The 19,337-nt window shown below is 33.5% G+C and overlaps 3 protein-coding genes across 3 annotated transcripts; 1 reads left to right on the forward strand and 2 right to left on the reverse strand.

The window, feature by feature from the left end:
• Positions 1-414: 414 nt before the first annotated feature.
• On the reverse strand, positions 415-2,525 carry LOC108805403 (very-long-chain enoyl-CoA reductase). The gene is made up of 4 exons (XM_018577439.1): positions 2,330-2,525; positions 2,132-2,171; positions 753-1,507; positions 415-683 (listed from the first exon to the last, which is right to left on the reverse strand). The coding sequence occupies exons 1-4, from the start codon at positions 2,396-2,398 to the stop codon at positions 615-617; spliced, it is 933 nt and encodes a 310-aa protein (XP_018432941.1). The 5' UTR covers positions 2,399-2,525; the 3' UTR covers positions 415-614.
• A 3,162-nt stretch (positions 2,526-5,687) lies between these two features.
• LOC108859204 (UPF0725 protein At4g29550) lies at positions 5,688-7,313 on the reverse strand. Its single transcript, XM_018633079.2, has 6 exons — positions 7,090-7,313; positions 6,889-7,002; positions 6,610-6,817; positions 6,422-6,546; positions 6,248-6,331; positions 5,688-6,157 (listed from the first exon to the last, which is right to left on the reverse strand). The coding sequence occupies exons 1-6, from the start codon at positions 7,279-7,281 to the stop codon at positions 5,960-5,962; spliced, it is 921 nt and encodes a 306-aa protein (XP_018488581.1). The 5' UTR covers positions 7,282-7,313; the 3' UTR covers positions 5,688-5,959.
• A 9,239-nt stretch (positions 7,314-16,552) lies between these two features.
• LOC108857016 (dof zinc finger protein DOF3.6) lies at positions 16,553-18,674 on the forward strand. Its single transcript, XM_018630933.2, has 2 exons — positions 16,553-16,752; positions 17,280-18,674. Exons 1-2 carry the CDS (start codon positions 16,699-16,701, stop codon positions 18,261-18,263), a joined length of 1,038 nt encoding a protein of 345 aa, XP_018486435.1. The 5' UTR covers positions 16,553-16,698; the 3' UTR covers positions 18,264-18,674.
• The last annotated feature ends 663 nt before the right edge of the window (positions 18,675-19,337 follow it).

The raw sequence follows: 19,337 nt of genomic DNA on the forward strand, positions 1-19,337 counted from the left end.
CGGAGGTTACTTTGGTTTTCTTTAAGAACACCAAAAAAGAAAATTATAACCGAACTATACCAAAAACCTGAACCGAACTAAACCAAAAGTAATCAAACTTATCTGAAATTGTAAGTTTGTAACTAAACTAAACCAAAATTATGAAAGAAATCAAACACTCTAACAGGATTTTCAAAAACCAAAAACCAAATCGATAACTAAACTAAACCAAAATATTAAAGAAACCAAACACTCTAATAGGATTTTCAAAAACCAAATACCAAATCGAACTTTATTGAGTTAATTCGATAAGATTTATGTTGAACCAAACTAACCAAAAACCGAATATTGAACCGCATGCCTAGTGCTCTCACCATGTCTTGAGATTGAGTTACTACGCAATACAATGGAGGATTTGATTTGCGTGAGAAACGATTAAAGAAGCAAGGGTCTTTTTTCTTTTTTTTTTGAACAACAAGAAGCAAGTGTCTAAAATCTCTAAACTTACAAAAAACATCTCAAAACAAAAGTGATAACAAATACAGAGAAAAACGAACATCTTCCAAATCTCTTTTACAACCTCTTATTAAGAAAGCTTTTAAACTGATAGAACGAAGATCACAACGATGAGTCTTCTACAGGAATGGAGGCAATATAACCCATCTTCTTGGATACTTTGGCTTCCCATCTTTCCCATCAAATATCTGCAATCACAAACCACCACAATAAGAACCACATAGTGCAAACAGACTTGAGAGTTTAGCTTTCGTTACCTTTCTCAGACGGCTGTGCTTTCCAAGAGCCCAGTTGGTCATAATCAGAGCTGCAACAGCTAAGAAAACATATCCTGCAACGGTCTGAGTAGCGATGTTGAATCCTAGCCACTGGTAAATCTCGGTCGTGTAATTGGCACACGTAACAATGTTGAAGAGGAAACCACGTGGGATCTGGTACCCTCCAGCTCCACTAGGGTCTCTGAGATTCTTCAACAGAATGTGACAGTAGAAGTTGGCGACTTGGCAAACCAAACCAAACCCGAACCCAATCTTCATCTGAAGGTCACTAACCGGTGTGTACAAAGGATGGTTCACGTAATACGCAATGTAAGCACCAAAGGTCCAGTAGTAAGCACAGTTCCTGAACACGTTCCCGATCGGCGAAGTTGCGTGGCTGAACCGGTGGACGAAGAACGTTTCCATGATACGTTTGAAGTAGTGAAAGCACCAGTAGTACATAGCGTAGGTCTGGACCGGGTGGATCACACGGTCTTCTCCGTAGCCGAGGTATTTGTAAACAGGGAAGTAGTAGAAGACCGGGTAGATCAAGAGCGGGCCGAGGTACTCGAAGAAGAAGAGCGTGCGGTACGAGACTTGTGCTCCCAAGTCTTTGAAGACTACGGTTAAGGAGTCTGTGTTTCCATCACAGTACTCTTTGAGTGACTTCTTGCTGTTGAGGACAACAGGTTTGTCCTTTGACCCAGGAGCCACGGGAAGAGTCAGTCTTTGCCTCGATGGGTAAAACTTCTTAGCTGTTACCAAACAACAAAACCCAAATCACACACAGTAAAGGATGAAAAGACCCTTGTCTATAGAAGGAGACACACCATAATACATTAGTAAAGCTATTCTACATGTAAAGAAAAAGACTTTAAGCTCTCTGCTTATTACAAATAATACTGTAGAAATAATTCGATCAGATAAAGATTTGAAGAATCTAATCATAAGAGGGATACACTGACTACACATTTGTGGTAATAAGATTTCAGATAGTGTAAACATAAGTCTTATAGAGGCATGCAAGTGATAACCTGGGGTCAACCTAAAGTGGACGCATTTGAGTCTAAAGGGGACAGATCCATTAATGAGGAAAAGGTTGAAACTTGTAATGAGTAAACAAAAACCCCAAACTGGGTTTGCAAGCTTAAGCAATCCTCATTAGTATAAATAACATTATCAAATCTAAACAATCCATAAGCTTCCACACAGATCTAGACTATAACCCATAAGAATCAATCTCTGAAAGTCACCACATTACGATCAACTACTGCATGAAATGAAATGAAACTAGCACTAGCTATCAGAAGTAGATCGACTGTCAACACATCTAAAAAGTCAATTCACTAGTTAAAAAACTTAAAAATCGAAACTTTTACCTCTCTTGTGAAAAGCTTCCTGCAGATCAGCAACAGTCGCCTACAAAGAACAAAAACACACAAACCCTAAAATCAGAAAGCATGCATCTTTTTTGGCTACATTTTCTCCAATCGAGCAATTCAGAGTATGTAACAAAAACCCTCAAATCGTATCCACTAATCAGAACAGAGACAGGACTCAGATCAGGTAGAAAGTACCGAATCGGGGAGGTCGAGGGGGGCTTTGAGAACTTCTCTACCGCTACGGGAGACGACGGTGACTTTCATGGCTTAAAGCGGAGAGAACGAGGAAATTGAGAGATGAGGGGGAGAGAGAAGGGAAGATTTAAATAGAGAGGAGGAGGAGTAAGAAGAAAGGAAGAGATTGGGGCATTGAAGTTGTGTAGTTGGGAGTAGGACAACTAACTAACTATCTCCCAAACTTATAAATTTTTGGACCCATTTGGTTGCTACCGTCCCTTTTGGTCCCCATCACCAATTTTTTGGTTTTTTTAAACCGGTTTTGGTTCATCATTTGCACCCACATCATTCCTTTGGGTTTTGTATAACCGGATTTGGTTCAGTATATTCTACTATGTAGTTGTTGTTTTGTTGGTATTGTAATGTACTTTATAAATGATTGGTTAAAGCTTCATCTTGTAATCTTGTAGCCTATATGTGTAACTAACAGAGAATTATATGGCAAAGCTAACAAATTGGTTTGAATTTAGAATTTTGCGTTGTCATGAAAGTAGATTTGATAGCCAATGTTGCAAAAGAAAACATTAAACTGTAATGTTGAGAGATTGTTATTAGTTGGAAAGTGGATATATATATATATATATATGCACATTTGTTTTCAACTTATGAATCAAGGATACATGGTTTTATAATGTAAGACGCACGAGGTGACATCAATTAATGTTTGAGGATCGGTTGTAAGTTATCCAACATCAAACTTTCAAAATTTGTGCATAGTGAAGATTTGAAGGGTTGATGGAGAAGTTGAAATGAACATCAGCCCAACGCGGATTTCGGTGTCGAAGTGGTAACAATTCATGTTTTGAAGTATTATTTTATATTTTGTTATTTGTGTACCATTATAACTTATATTTCTATTAATTATTTTTAAGATTTGATAGTTATTCTAGCAAAACGAGCTACATCTTTCCAGTTTTCTTTTTGTTTGTTGACATACCAAATGAATGTCTACCCATGCTCAATAATATTATCAAACTGACTACCTAAAATTTCAGCAGTTAGTAGTTTATGTTCTCCAAATAATACCTAAAGACATTTTATAATTCATAATTGATTCAAACCCTCACGTAATATCAGAAGTATTGAGTGTATCGACTCATTGAATGCAAAGTTCACATATGTTCTATATGCATCTATAACTAATAGATAAGCACATATTTTTATCTTGCTTAAGTCTGGTAATCTATATCTTTTAAATTATTTTTGGTTTAGCCTACACCGGAGTGTTTTAAAAATGTGGATTGACAAGATATTATGGGAATCCCTTTGAGAGATCAAGATAACCATGGCAACATTTAATTAGCATTTTGTCTATCAACATATAATTAATTGCTCTTCTTTGAAAGAATCCATTAACTGTTGTTTTTTTGTTTGAATGCTTTTAGATGTGTGTTAGGCCATTGTCGCCAGTGAGCTAATATGGACTGTTAGACTCATTGAAATACCTAATCAAGACTCCAAAATAAGATACTCTCCTCAAGACTTGATTGACTTTTCTGATCCAGTGAAACGAAGCAATATAAGAAAAAGAAATCACTATCATTATACGTCGAATGTCACCAGCGGTTTCAAATATGTTATGGAGCATGAATTTCAACGCGAAGATGACGGACCATTCGTAGGCTGTGCTGAAAACATTCATGATTATACCTCAACCAGGCTTGCATTTATCAAATACCATGTGAACTTAAATACTATCAAAGATGCACTTCTCCATCTTGAACATCAACCCACTAGAGTAGCTTTGGCCTTGTTTTACCCTGAATACAAAACATTGGAGACAAAGAAAGTAAATTCATTTTCCATATATGATGGACATCTATTTATCATCCATTATAGTTCGTTTTTGTTTGTGAAAGATATATCGCGGACTTGTGAATCACAAACCTACGTTTCACGACTGCATGTGGTGTCTTTTGTGAAAATGGGCGAAGAAAATATGAGAAAATATCTACTTGCAAAAACTAGTCATGGAGATAAGTTTGGATGTGGCTACATCAAGATCTTGGTAGTTATGTGGTTTCCATCCCTACTCCTAGTGAAGAATCAATACATTCATTCAGAAATACTTTAGTAAACCTAGTTTTCTTCTCATAAGGTTTTCTTACCCATGGTTATTGAGAAAGGGTGATGAGGAGATAAAAAAAGATCTATTAAGACAAGTAAGTTTTATATCATTATCCAACATCTTTGTTTATTTTGAATACCATATAAAGTAAGTTATCCAACATCAAACTTGTGACAGACTTGTGCAGAATGGTGATTTAAGGATCGGCTGATGGAGAAGTAGTTGGTCAATGTTGAAGAGAACAAGAATACATGTCTTCTTGTATGTTATTTCTATTTTGGTGAATTGCACTATTTTAGTTGTGTTCTAAATGACTTCTCACAGTTATAAAATTGTTCCAATGATTTTAGATACCCATATAAGTGAATTTTGAATATTTTGGATCTCATTCCAGCGATTTAAAATCAGGACTAATAAAATACTTCTGAGATCATGTATGTCTAATTGTCATCACAAAGATTGGTACATTGAACCAAAGTAGACAATATTAAAATATTAAAAACCAGAGAATAAAGACTATCTAACATATCAACTTACAAGTAGATATAGGACAAAAAAAATACACAATAAAAATAAAAACCAGAGATGAAAAAATATTTAGATCAAACTAGCAACTTGACAATCCAACATCTAGCTTAAGTCACATGTGTGTAAAATTTTTCTTGCAGTGAATTTTAACACCTCTTCTTCTGAGAAATCTTTATCTATAAGAAATACGAATTATTTGATTCCAACTAACATACAATCTCTCATCTACAAGTATACTACTACTAATCCATGAACAACATTAATTAATTTCTTCATTCTTGAAGCTTCAATTCTGATCTCACCTAATCAACAAGAAACAAAATCTTAATAATGAGATTACTCAAAAGGAATTCATTCAGGCTCAAATTAGGTTAAATATCTTTAATCTATACATATAAGAGGAGTGCATTTTGGTTACATGTAGACTATGGTAATTGGTTAGTCTAGGTGTGAGTTTATATGTATCATGGTTAAGTGAAGATGGAAGCTCATGTGGTTAAGTATTTGATTGTTTGAAAAAATTACAAACAGAATGATAAATACAAAGTATTGATTATTAGGCTATATATGATCGGAATAGATATAAGATTGATTACACTACAAATAATACAATATACGATTATTTACAAATTATCAAGAAGACAACACACAATTAACTACATAATGTACAATGATGTAAACTAATCAAATATCACAATATACAAAAATCTCTATCGAGTATTGACAAAACTTGATTAGTTTAAAATTAATGAGCATTATGTACAACATTCTTCTGAAGAGAACTTCACTTGCCAGTGTAGAATGTATGCAATCTACCACAACTTGATCATTACTTTAACTTCACTTTAAAGAAAAAAAATTATCTTACTTAAATCTGCAAGTCTAACTTAAAAATTAGGTGTAAAGTGGCAATACAAGGTCTAGCAAAAAAACACTTAAACCAGTAATAACCCTTCTGCCAGTTAAATAGAGATTGGGTCACACCAGCAACTCTACTTGTCGATCCAACACCTAGCTTCAAGGCACATGTGTCCAGGTTTTCCATCAGTAGTTCTCCTTACGATACCTCTGCACTCTTGACCAGCACGGGTCTTGAAACTTAGGAAGAAGACTGCATTGCCCGACTTGAGCTTCATATCTTCCTTTGTTTGCACCACTACTTTCCTCATCTCAAATGGCATATAATCGCTCTGCAAAAAACAAAAACTAACTTATTGAGTGTGCTGTCTGGTAGCCCAATAAACACATCAAATACTAAAATAATAAAGTGATCCTCTCACCAGGTCATCCTCGAAATAGGAGAACAATGCAAACTCAGCGTATAGATAAAGCCACTGGTTGTCCTTCAGCTCCCAATCTTTCACCTGTGTAAGTAAAAAAAAAATGGTTTGTGTTATTAAAACTCAGTTTTTTCTAAAAAAAAAATATATGTGAAAAAAACATCTTAGTTATACCTCATAGAATTGAAGCTTATCCTCTCCTGTAAGTACATCATCTTGTAGCCAATTAGGCAAATCAACTTTGTAACAGGGATCAACATGTCTATCCGGGTACCAACTGGAACCTAATTCTCCCGTTCCTGAAACAATTACTGTATCATGATGCCATACTGTATTATTAAGCCAGTACTAGTAGTCATTACCTGGGACTTGAGGCTTGATTCTGCAAGTAGTTGTGAAGGTTCTCAAACGTGCTTGGTGCATGAGCACAGTATCGGTGACACAGGTCTGGAAAGTAACAGGTGAGTCGTCCTGGGCAGGATCAATGGCCTCCAGTGTGATGTAAAACGATAAAATTGAACAGATTTGTGTATTGACTTTGGTGACTTTCTTGAACTGCAAGTTAGTACCCTAGAAAGAAAGAAAAGAGTGTCAAGAGAAACACATCGATTCGATAATGGAGAAGGCAGAGCAGAGGGTACCTTTTGAAGGTTGTAACAATGGAGTCCGACCTTCCCGAAGAGTAAGCTGTGGTCATTACAGCCACCGGGAATTATCCCACCAAAAGGTTGAAAGAACAAGTCCACGTCGAAACCCTAATCCAGAACAAACCATTAATTATAAATCACTAGAGGGTTGGTTCCTCAGAGACGATTAAAGGAAAGGTTTTTAAGAGAAATTACGCCAGATTCGGATACTTGTCGTCGATACTTCGCCAATGCCACCGGATCTACCTCTTCGTCGGAGGAATCCTCGTCTACTACTGCTGGACAAGGTGGTGGTGGTGGAGGAATGATCGGAGCTTCGAGTTTCCGCTTACGCTGTGGAGGTTCGTCGAGCCACACCTTCGCCTCTTCCAACATCACATCGTACATATTTCCGATCTCACACACACCAAAAAGAACTAAACCTTATTTTGGTTTGGCTCTTACGACAACATATGTAATTCGAGTGTTTCTTTTCCTCTCACTCCCTTAACTTTAAAGTATTTCTTTTTTTACCTTATTTTTGTAATAATGTCTTCTAGCGTTTTTTTTTTTAATGTCAAACTCCCTATTTTATTAAATCAAATTTTTGCATTATTCCGAAAAGCAACTCAATTTATCTATGTCTGACTTACATATGTTCTAACCTCTTTTACTAAGAAGTCAGCATGGACATTCCTAGTCTGGAAAGGTGAACTATGCTGATTAAACTAAGCCAAAACGAAACGATCCTAGCTCTGAAAAGAAAGTACAGTTCATTGAATTTTCTAACATATCTACTAAATTTAAACACTCTGTTTAGTTGATAAAAAAAAAGACACTCTGTTTATTTGCATATTACGATTTACGAAGATACGACATTTGTCTGTCTAGTATTCGAAAAAATATATGTACCTCTAGTCTACTGTTGATCAATTATTTCCCCCCAACATAATAGGAAGAATGATTCGAGCCAATGGTATCTATACAATTATTTACGAAGTGATTTTTCGCGACGGAGCTCTCACGTTGAAAGTTAGAGTGGTTAATATCGATACTACCCTTAATGAATAAAATATATAATTAATCTAAAAAGAAAAACGAAAATTAATTTATTTAATTAGATAATTGATTAAAATTAATAATAGTAAGATTTATCCAAAATTTAAAAATATTTTAAAATATAAATATAATTCATTATGTTGTGTTGTTATCTGAATTTTTTTTTTAAATATAAAGTTGAAAACATAAATTATATAACTAAATATTAATTAAATAATTTTTTAACTTTATATAATTGAAAAGAGAATATTAAGCTAAAAATAAAAACGAAAATTAATTTATTTAATTAGATAATTGATTTAAATTAATAATAGTAAGGTTTATCCAAAATCTAAAAATATTTTAAAATATAAATATAATTCCTATATGTATGTTGTGTTGTTATCTGATTTTTTTATAAAATATAAAGTTGAAAACAAAAAGTATATGACTAATCTATACAATTATTTACGAAGTGATTTTTCGCGACGGAGCTCTCACGTTGAAAGTTAGAGTGGTTAATATCGATACTACCCTTAATGAATAAAATATATAATTAATCTAAAAAGAAAAACGAAAATTAATTTATTTAATTAGATAATTGATTAAAATTAATAATAGTAAGATTTATCCAAAATTTAAAAATATTTTAAAATATAAATATAATTCATTATGTTGTGTTGTTATCTGAATTTTTTTTTTAAATATAAAGTTGAAAACATAAATTATATAACTAAATATTAATTAAATAATTTTTTAACTTTATATAATTGAAAAGAGAATATTAAGCTAAAAATAAAAACGAAAATTAATTTATTTAATTAGATAATTGATTTAAATTAATAATAGTAAGGTTTATCCAAAATCTAAAAATATTTTAAAATATAAATATAATTCCTATATGTATGTTGTGTTGTTATCTGATTTTTTATAAAAATATAAAGTTGAAAACAAAAAGTATATGACTAAATATTAAACAAATAATTTTTTTAATTTTATATATTTGAAAAGAGAATATTAAGTGAATTTTAGGATTTATTTCTATATAATAAATATGTGTACAAAGAAATTTCAAAAAATTATAACTAAAGTGTAAGAATTTTCAAATGAAATAAAATAATAATTTATTATCATAGTTTTTTTAGTTAGTAACGCATATATTAATGAGTAACTATAAAATATTTAAAAATTATGATTTTAATATAATAAAACCCAACAAAAAATGAATTTAATCTTTGTGAAATCAGATAACTCATTAAAACTGATATAATAAAAATCTTATTAAAATAAAAAAGATAATTCATATACATATTTTGTTATTATCCAAGAATATCTTCAGTAAAGATTAAAAAATTATTTCTATATATATATTATCATCTAAAAAAATATCTTTCAATCATAAATAAAATTAGTTGCAAAAATATATAGTGAAAATATTTCTACTATATATATGAAAGCTTTCAAGAAATTAACGTAATAATGAATATATATTTTGATACATAAATTTCATATATAAATAATTTGATATTCTGTTAAAAACTTAAAGATCATAACCAATAACTTATCATGATATTTAGTTGGTAATTATAAAATGATTAGGCCCGCTTGAGCGGGCACAACACCTAGTTAATGCGTATTCGCTGATATGCTACGCCTACGTAACATATCTATTTAAAAAATATTAATTCTATCCTTTTCTGAAAAAAACGTTATCCAAATTTTGTAAGGCAAAATTAATGTTGCCTCCATTCAGAAAGTATTTTTGGCATTAACTATTGACCCAACAAATCCATTAATAAATATATTCAAAAAAAGTTATCATTTAAAGTGGCATCCTCTAAAGTAACTCAAATGTATAAAACTCTAGATTACATACTTCATCTAGAAGACCTTCGTTCGTTTCTTGTCAAAGAGGTAAAAGGGCTTATCAAGGCAAAGCTGATGGGCTTGGACCGTGCTGCTCTCTCATCTATTTCACAACTCCCACATCAATCTTCTTATTTACATCTGTGGTTTCGATACTTTGACGTCTAGGGAAACCCTCTCCACGCTTATCAGAATTCCTCAATCCTATCATATGCTTCACAAGTGTTTCCTTTTATAGTTTTAGCTTCAATCAATGCTGTTGTCTTTTTAAGGTATCTTCAATTCTTGTATTCGAAAACAGTATCTCCTTGGGGGAGGAGATTGAATAAAGAAAAGAAGAGTGTTAAAAAAACTCAAATGTATAAATATGCTCTTGCATATTAGATATCATGTTGTTTCTAATTTCTACATCAACCTTATACGCTTTAGTGATGACAAAAAAATTGGTTAAAATTCCACCGAAACATTTTAATGAAAGAAATGACAAATACATATACACACTTAACCACAAATATTACAACAAACTTCCAATCATATTTCCCTTGGAGCATTATATTCTTTCTTTCTCTGTCTTCAAGTTTTTTTTATAAGTATTTGAGTTTCATATATCAAAGTGAGAATGATTGTACGAATACAAAGTTTGTCCAGAAGCCATTCCAAGCCAGAAAAAGATAAAAACAGAGAAGGGCTTAAAAACGTGGTCAGTAAGTATATTACTCAGATTTCAACCAGAAGTGCATTAGATTCTTGAATTCTTGCGATGTTGGCGAGCCGAAATTGCATTCCGGACTATTGCACCTCAGAAGTAGGTTTCTCTGTCTTCAAGTTCTTCCAAGTATTTTAATTAATTGGAGAGGTTCTATAACTACTTATCGTCTTGGTTAGATAATTTCTTAGTTGATATGAACAAAATAATATCTAGACAAAGATAGTTGATTGGATGATGTTCTATGGCTGATCATTTTCTCGAGTTTTCTGAACTCGGTCTAATCTAAAATGTCATTGTAGAGGATCAACGAATAAATGGAAAGCTTATTATGTGCTTCATAAAGCCTTGTTTCATCTTACTGGGGATTACTATCTAATAGCATACAACTGGTGAGGATTAATACTCATTTAACTGGTGGAAAACTCAAAGAACACAAATCGTAGTATCTTACTTAGCAGCGGGTAAACCTTATGTAGTGCTGATTGAAAAAGTCCCCCCCCCCCCCCCCCCCCCCCCCGTCACTACGTAATTTACGAAATATTATGAACTTTTTCTTCTTAGCTTATATTGTCTAAGTATATATTTTATCACTAGATATTTCTTGATTCTGAATGATATATAGTCGCAATGTTTGTTGGTGTGTCCTCATAGCATGGTCCAATAAAAAGAAGGTCTGATATCAAATTTGGACCACACATCTTTCTTTTACAAATCGCGGACTGGGACACCTTCCTACATGTCCGTCTTTTCTAATCTTACGTACATAATGCGAAGTCTTTTCTTTTTTTTTTCTTTCCAGTCTATAATATATATATTGATCAATTTTATCGGTTAGCTAATATTAGGGTGCACACATCAAGTCTCGAGAAAGAAAAAAAGAAACATTCTTTTCGAATCATCATGATTTGATATGCTGGATTATGCCTCCTTTGGTTTTGTATTAATATTCCAGATTACCCAACCAGCACATTTTAATTATATATTAGTTTTCTTCTCCTGCATCCATGTGATATGATTCTTAATTAGGGATGTACATTTGCTTCCATAAGATATGTATTTACTCTAGTCACAATATAAGATACAGAAACAATGTGCATGTGTGTATATATTTTAGGCAATAAATTCGACCATGTATGAACTATATAAAAATATAAATTACAAAATAATCTAAGTATAGATATTTTAAATGCAATGTAAAGCTTTTGATCGTCTTATATAAAATGAGTTATTTAATACGTGTCTTGTAGATCAGTATTTATCATTAAATCATTCAAAATAAAAGTGACATTTAAACATAAATTTGTATATTTCTCAAAAAAAAAACATAAATTTGTATCGTTTTATTTTCCAAATATCATCTCTATTCTCTGGTAGCCATCACATCTATTTTGATTAATACTATATTCTATTTTTTTATTAGAGCATCTCCAATGGTGTTACCACCATTGAAGTCCTTAGGATTATTAAATTAATATTTGTTTTATTTAGAATAGTTAAGGACTCTAATCAAGATAGAATGTCCAATGATGTTTTCTAATTTTGAATCTTTAGGAATAAAAAATGAACAATATAATCAAATATGTATGGAAGATGATCATAGAAAGAGATAGAACTCATCGGAGATGTATGGAAGATGATCATATAAAACCAACGATTCCCAGTAAGCATCATCACCTTATCAACTGAAAATTAACTAATCGGACAGAATAAAAGCCTATTGATTCCGCATATGATCAATCGAACAGAACAAATCTCCGGTAAAAATCTGGACTTTAAGGATCATCTACAGAACCCAGAAAGAGTATGCAAAATCCAGAACAGAGCATCATAACCTTATCTATAAGATGTACACAAAACTCAAAAGATTACTTGTCATTCAGCCTGTCTTGGCGCTACTTCTCTCTACATGCTTTTGAGCTAGTGGCAGAGGATGATTCACATCTTGCCCTGAGAAAAGTAACGATCAAGATTAGTTTTTTCTCCTGATACCTTATCAACCTAAAACTATTTCAAGAGAGCCAATACAATTGCAGAAGTTGCTAGAATTACATGGTTCAGTCAGTCTTTTGAATAAAGGTGCGACGTATGGAGTTTAGATGAAGAAGGCTTACCTCTTTTGGAGCCAGGTTCCTTGCTGGCTTCTGAATTTCCAGCCGAACCTCTGATGAAGAATTGCTCAAATTCATCAGAAGGAGGTCTTCTTCCTCCCAAAACTGATTTTTTAAATAATTGGAGAGCATCCATATCGTCCAAGCACTTAACCTCATGTATATGGTTTACTCCTGTGTGGTTATGACGATTCGACTCCCTCGACCGAACCAGCTCGTCTCTTTTGCCAGTGCATGCATCTGCTCCACTTTATCTACACCATCAAGCACCACAAATACTTTTTGGTGCTCGAGTCTTGCCTTTATTTCCTCAGGTCCTACTACAATCCTTTGCAAATCAATATGTTTACTAGTTATGCTGAGGAGGAATCTTTCCTTTAAGTAGGATGGGCTCTTGTCCTTATAAATCTTTTTAATGTCTTCTATGAAATAGCGAGCTGGAAATTGACTTGAAAATCATTCGTAGAGACACTTGGCAATTGTAGTTTTTCCTACGCCTCCCATGCCCCATAATCCTATCATGAGAACCTCATTTTCAGACCCCACATTCAAAAGGAAATGAATCTTCACCACTTGTGCTTCCATCCCAACTAAATCGACCCCAATTGACCGCCTCATCTTCAGCAGGGCACTTGAGACACTTTGAACTGTCTCGGTTACCATTGCTGCCTCATCTTGCCTAACATGGAAAACAAACACATTGTTTAATTCTCCTGAAAAAAACGAAAGGTAGATATTATACACCTCAAGCATCCTTTTCTTCCTTTTTGTAATTTCTATTTATTTATGTTACATACAAATATGTACCGCTAAGAGAGGAAGAGGTCGGCCCATAAGAAGAAGTTGTTCAACCAGTCACACACGAACATGACTATACTGATTCCCTCTCAAAATTCAATCAAACAGATCGTAACCCTAATTGAATTCAATTAGAGAGAAGAAGAAACCTGGAATTGGAAGAAACGGCAAGAGGTTGTTGGTGAAGGGGCCAAGAGAAACCAGGACCTTGGATGGTGAAGCTTTCATAGTCGGCATCGATCAGGTCTCCGTCAATGGCGTGAAGCAGAACGAAATTCATCTGAGGTCTCCGTCAATGGCGTGAAGCAGAACGAAATTCATCTGAGAATTCTCTCCACACGATGTCAAGCTGCCACGTCTATAAGGACTTGATCCTTAAAATCCTTATCTAGGGATCAATCCTTAGGTAAATGAGTATTTATATTATTATTATATTGTTAATCCCCTAGGATTAAGAGTTAAGGATTTCTTTACAGCCCCTGTTGCGGGTGCTCTTAGTAGCTAGTTTGAAATATACGATGTAAAAGCAGGAAGGTTCTATAGACCACGCAAAACTTGATATTGTCTTTCAAATCATCTTCTGTAGATGTAGAAGTACTAGAGATTTTGAGGAACTTACGAAGATCTCTAAGTTTTTTTTGGGACATCTCTAAGATTTCCTAACTCTTAAAAACATCATTAGACTAAATCATTCGGAATCTAGACTCTACATGCAGAGGTTACTGCATATTTTTATATTCATAAGACAAAAACAACAATGACAAAATGTTAAGAATAGTAACGATAAATAATACTATGAAAAATGAAAATTGGGTCCTACTCGAGGAAAACAAAAGGTACACTCGATTATGACAACTCCACCAAAGACCACCCCACTACCAGTTCACCTTTATTAATTTCTTTATCATTTCAAAATCTTTTTTATTTTTTAACTAATCTAATTATTCTCATCCCTCGTTGTCCTTGACCTTTTTAATATAAAAAGGAAAGGAGGTACCTAGGGCTTCTCTCTCTGCATGGCCACTCTCGCTCTTCACATCTCTTTTTGGGCATCACTGTAAACGTATGCAAAAAAGCTTACATGCTAAGAAAACTCTGTCCTTATCGTTTCTCCATAAAGTATATATATCTATGTTATATTATGTGAATCCAAGAAATATCCTTTTTCCCATGAAATACTATAGTTTTCTTTCTTCCTAAGAAAAATATATAATACATCCACTTATAGGAATCGGGATCGCATAGGACGGGGAGAGAGTTATCTACCAGGCTTCCAACTTAGACTTAACTTGTCTTTTGCTCATTGATTGACAAGGAATATTCCGAATACACATACAGTATATACAGGAACTACATATTCTTAGTTGGATAGACACATTCTGAACTAATCACTGCAAATTCAAAGATCATAACTAATATATTTTTTTGAATGAAACCAAGTCGTTTTTAGAGATAAATTTAGACATTACTCTTTAAAACAAATACATGCAATAGTATTATCAATTTAATATGTTCGAATTTTCGAATTTGGGTTTTGATATATATATATATACATATATATATATATTCTAGAGATTTTAAAATAGGTTTTTAAGAACATAATATGATTGAAAGCTCTTCCTCTCACCGGCGTTTTGTTCCTTCGGCTCTTGTGGCTGAAACATTGACGGTTAAGGCTGTACTTCAAACTGCAGCATCCTGTTATGTCAGTTGTATCCGTGTTTTCTCTGACTCCAAGAACCTCATCTCCCTGTTGAAGATTCAAGGGACTGATGTGGCACTGAAGGGTGTGCTCCATGATATCGTTATGGTGTCTCGATCCTTCACCTCTATCTCTTTTCATTATGTACTGTGTTTAGCGAATACTCATGCTGACTATTTGGCAAAGGCAGTTTTGATTTCAATTCCCGACTCTGTTTCATTGTAGTTTGACTTTTATGAATCTATCTAAGTATTGTTTGCCAAAAAAAAAAGAACATAATATGATATTAATAATTTAATGGTGTATGCTAGTATCGTGTAAGTGTCACCACCCAGATTCGAACCAAATATGTTGTTGGAAAAAAAGTTATGGTCACACGGAAAAGTAAACTCCACAATTTCATGTTCAAACAATAATATCACAATATCATGTCCAAACAGTTTTCTAATAACAATATCATGTTCAAACAATAAAATGTATTAACATATTAAGATTCTACTACTTACAAAAAATATTAAGATTCTACTTGCTTAAGCCCAGTGGCGGATCCAGAATTTTTTTTAACCTGTGTCAATATATAATTGAAAATATAACTATTCTAAAAGCTTCATAAAATATAAAAAAGTTCTACAAAATAATCCTACGTTTTTTCATATTTTTAAACCTTTTCTTTTCAAATTTATCAAAAATTTCTTCATGTCTGCAGATAAAAATAAAAAATAAAATAACTTGTAGTTGGATTGGATAATTAGAATCAATAAAAACAAACTAAATTACTATTTTAAATAGGAACCTATTAGCTAAGAAGAGATTAGAAAATATTAAACTCACCCTGTTGAAGCTTCGAAGAAGATGATGGCTAGTTGTCAAAGATAGAAAAAAATTAATTCTAACTCAAGGCTTTAAGTTTGTAAATTGTAAATTATTGAAGTTAAACTTGGTTTTTTTTTTTTAATTGTAGACATGATTGACTTACGTTGGGCTTCAATTAAAATTAATGGACATTATAAAGTTTATCTAGTAATACTGAGATATAATTTATGGGGTGTCAAACTAAATTTAATGGAAAAAATACATAGGCTTAATTCTTTTCCACAATTAAAGGTGTTGCAGTTGCACCCCCATTCACCTTAATACGTCCGCCACTGCTTAAGCCGCGTGCCAAATTATAGCTACAGCTTAGTATGCTGTCAGAAACAATTCATATTTGATCATATAACATTTATACAACCAAGAAACAATGACGCACGTATAGATTTACACTTGGAAAGAAAAGCACATATAGATGTTTAAATTGACGCTTAATTACAAAAAGGTTAGCAATAAATAAGAAGGTTTTGATGAAAACAAAAAGAAACAAAGAGCGCAAGAGAATGATGGAAATATTGAAAAGAAAAAAGAAAGAGAATAAAATACACAATAAATTAAATAAGGAAACCTCATCTCTTCTTTTTATCTCTCATTCAGCTCCTCCATTCTCTCTCTCTCTCTCTCTCTCTCTCTCTCTCTCTCTCTAGATCAACTCTATCTCTTAAGTGATGTGATTTTCCACCATATCTACAAAATTTTACCTTAGAAGAAAGCTTTTAGAGCTAAATTCGGAGATGGTTTTCTCTTCTCTTCCAGTGAATCAGTTCGATTCACACAACTGGCAGCAGGTAATCAGTCTATATATGATACTATATGTTCTTAATCCGTTTTATATTGCTCCAAGTTCGATCATCCATATAAAAAGGAGGTTTTGCTTTGACAAAATTGCTAGCTTACTTGCCTCTTCTTCATTGTGGACGCATGTATATCATTATTGATTCCTTAGTTTTCTTATCTTCTCGAATATACGATGAAACATATAATACTGAATTATTTGGCTATTTTTCCAATTAAAACTCCTAAGGATAGAGTTTTTTAGTCTCTGCTTAGCATTTATCTTTTTTTTTTCTTTTTCAGCCACTGGAATAAAATAAAAATAAAACATAAAAGTTACTACAACTTTAGTTTGAGTTACTTATCCATCTTCTTTCTGCAGCTTTGATGAAAAGCTGTTACAAATCAGCACATCTTATCAAAGTAGATTAATTTGCTCTATATATATGCTTTAGTCCCCGATCGATGTTTCAATCGTTTCTTTAGAAAACGTTTCTGCTTCATTACATTCCTTGAAACTAAGTATTATGTTAATATGCAGCAAGGAAACACACAACAGCTAGATCGTGTCACATCTGACCAGAACCCTAGTTACAATTTACCACAGTTCTCATCACCGCCGGCTTCTCAGGCTGGCTCGAGCCAAGCCAGGGTGAATTCAATGGTGGAACGTGCTCGGATCGCGAAGATCCCATTGCCTGAAGCAGCTCTAAAGTGCCCTAGGTGTGACTCCACCAATACTAAGTTCTGTTACTTCAATAACTATAATCTTACTCAGCCTCGCCATTTCTGCAAGACGTGTCGCCGGTATTGGACACGTGGCGGTGCACTGAGGAATGTTCCTGTTGGAGGAGGCTTTAGGAGGAACAAGAGAAGCAAACTCAACGGTGGAAGATCGAAAGCGACGGTCGTGGTTCCGGCTGATAACAATAATACTACTTCATTGCTTCCTTGTCAACCAAGTTACTCAAACCCTAGCAAGTTTCTTAGCTACGGCCAAATGCCAGGGTTTAATTCCAACTTGCCCATATTGCCTCCTTTCCAAAGCCTTGGAGATTACAATCCAAGTGGCATTGGATTGGATTGGAGTTCTAGTGGTGGGATCTTGGATCCTTGGAGAATATCTTTATTGCAACAACCTCAGCAATTCCCTTTCTTGATTAACACGAAAGGGTTGGAGCAATCTTCAAATGTGATGTATCCATCTTTAGAAGGCAATGGAGGTGTTAACCATGCTAAACTTCAACAAGAAAGTAGTGATTATTCCAATCAGCTAAAGTCTAAACCCTTGATGGATATGGCTTCAAGTGGAGATCAGGCTGTACAAGCTAGATTTGTGAAGGCCGAAGAGAATGATCAAGGTGGGAACGGAGTGAGTAACTTATCTAGAAACTTTTTGGGGAACATGAACATAAAACCAGTGGAGGAGAATGATGGATACACATCTTGGGGAGGTAGTAGCAACATTAGTAGTTCATGGACTGGTTTCACCTCCAACAACTCAACAGGCCATCTCTCATTCTAAGTATGCAGCACTATTGTTGATGATTATTTTGTTGGTTGGGTTATACATGGATCGCTTGTCATGGGAGCTATATATATTACTGCGGAGAAATCAGACCATGGATGATGGAGCTATATATATGATCCAAAGGCCAACTTTGGCGCGCAGGGGAAAGGTATGGTTGTAGAATTATGTTTTCAATCTTTTAGAAGATATTTAAAGTGTGAGTATATGTTTTATCAAAATTGGTTTTATTGGCTATATAAATGTAAGTGTGTCTCCTGTACGAATCAAGGAGTTGTAGTGGAGACTTTTTTTATGTGTGTGTTATTGAACAATCTATCGAATTCTCAATTTCTTGTAACCCCTTTTACGAGATGTATATAGAGCATGTAATATATGTCAAACAAAATAAACATATTATGTCGAATATATATATAGATATGCTAAGAGATGACTATTCCAGTAATACGTATGACGATATGATATACTTCTTTGGTCCAACTTTTATTATGATTCTTTATTTTCTTGAATATTTTCGTATTTTTTCTTTTTACTTTTCGGAGGCAAACCATTTGAAAGGAAAACCTATCGGGGCTTTAAATTTTCTTAAGTCGTAACCCACGATGAAACTTCCTTTTGTTATCTTATTCATGGTCTCTACCTACGTATTTATATATGGCTAAATTGTGAAACACAATTTTCTTTTCATTTGCATCTATTTATGAATTAAAAAGTACTTATGTGTTTATTTGTGTGTATATGATTTACAAGTTACAACGAAGTTTTCAGTAAAACAATAAAAATTGTTGGCTCACTAAAAGAAATTAAAATGCTATATAGTTCGAATCAGAACCTAGTTTAATACCATATGTATATCCATCTGTATATAGTTGAAAAATGTGTACAGAAGCTAGCTAGATGGATCATTTATTCATGGCTCCAAGGTCCAGGCCTTCGCCTATGTACAAGACAATGTACACAAAAAGGTTAATGGATGGACAGCAAAATATCTGTCCAGAGCCGACAAGGAAGTTATGATAAAATCTGTGTCATCAGCAATTCCAACATATCCAATGTCGTGTTATCTCCTAC

This window comes from Raphanus sativus, chromosome 5, assembly GCF_000801105.2.
Source record: "Raphanus sativus cultivar WK10039 chromosome 5, ASM80110v3, whole genome shotgun sequence".
In the NCBI taxonomy this organism is placed as follows: Eukaryota; Viridiplantae; Streptophyta; class Magnoliopsida; order Brassicales; family Brassicaceae; genus Raphanus; species Raphanus sativus.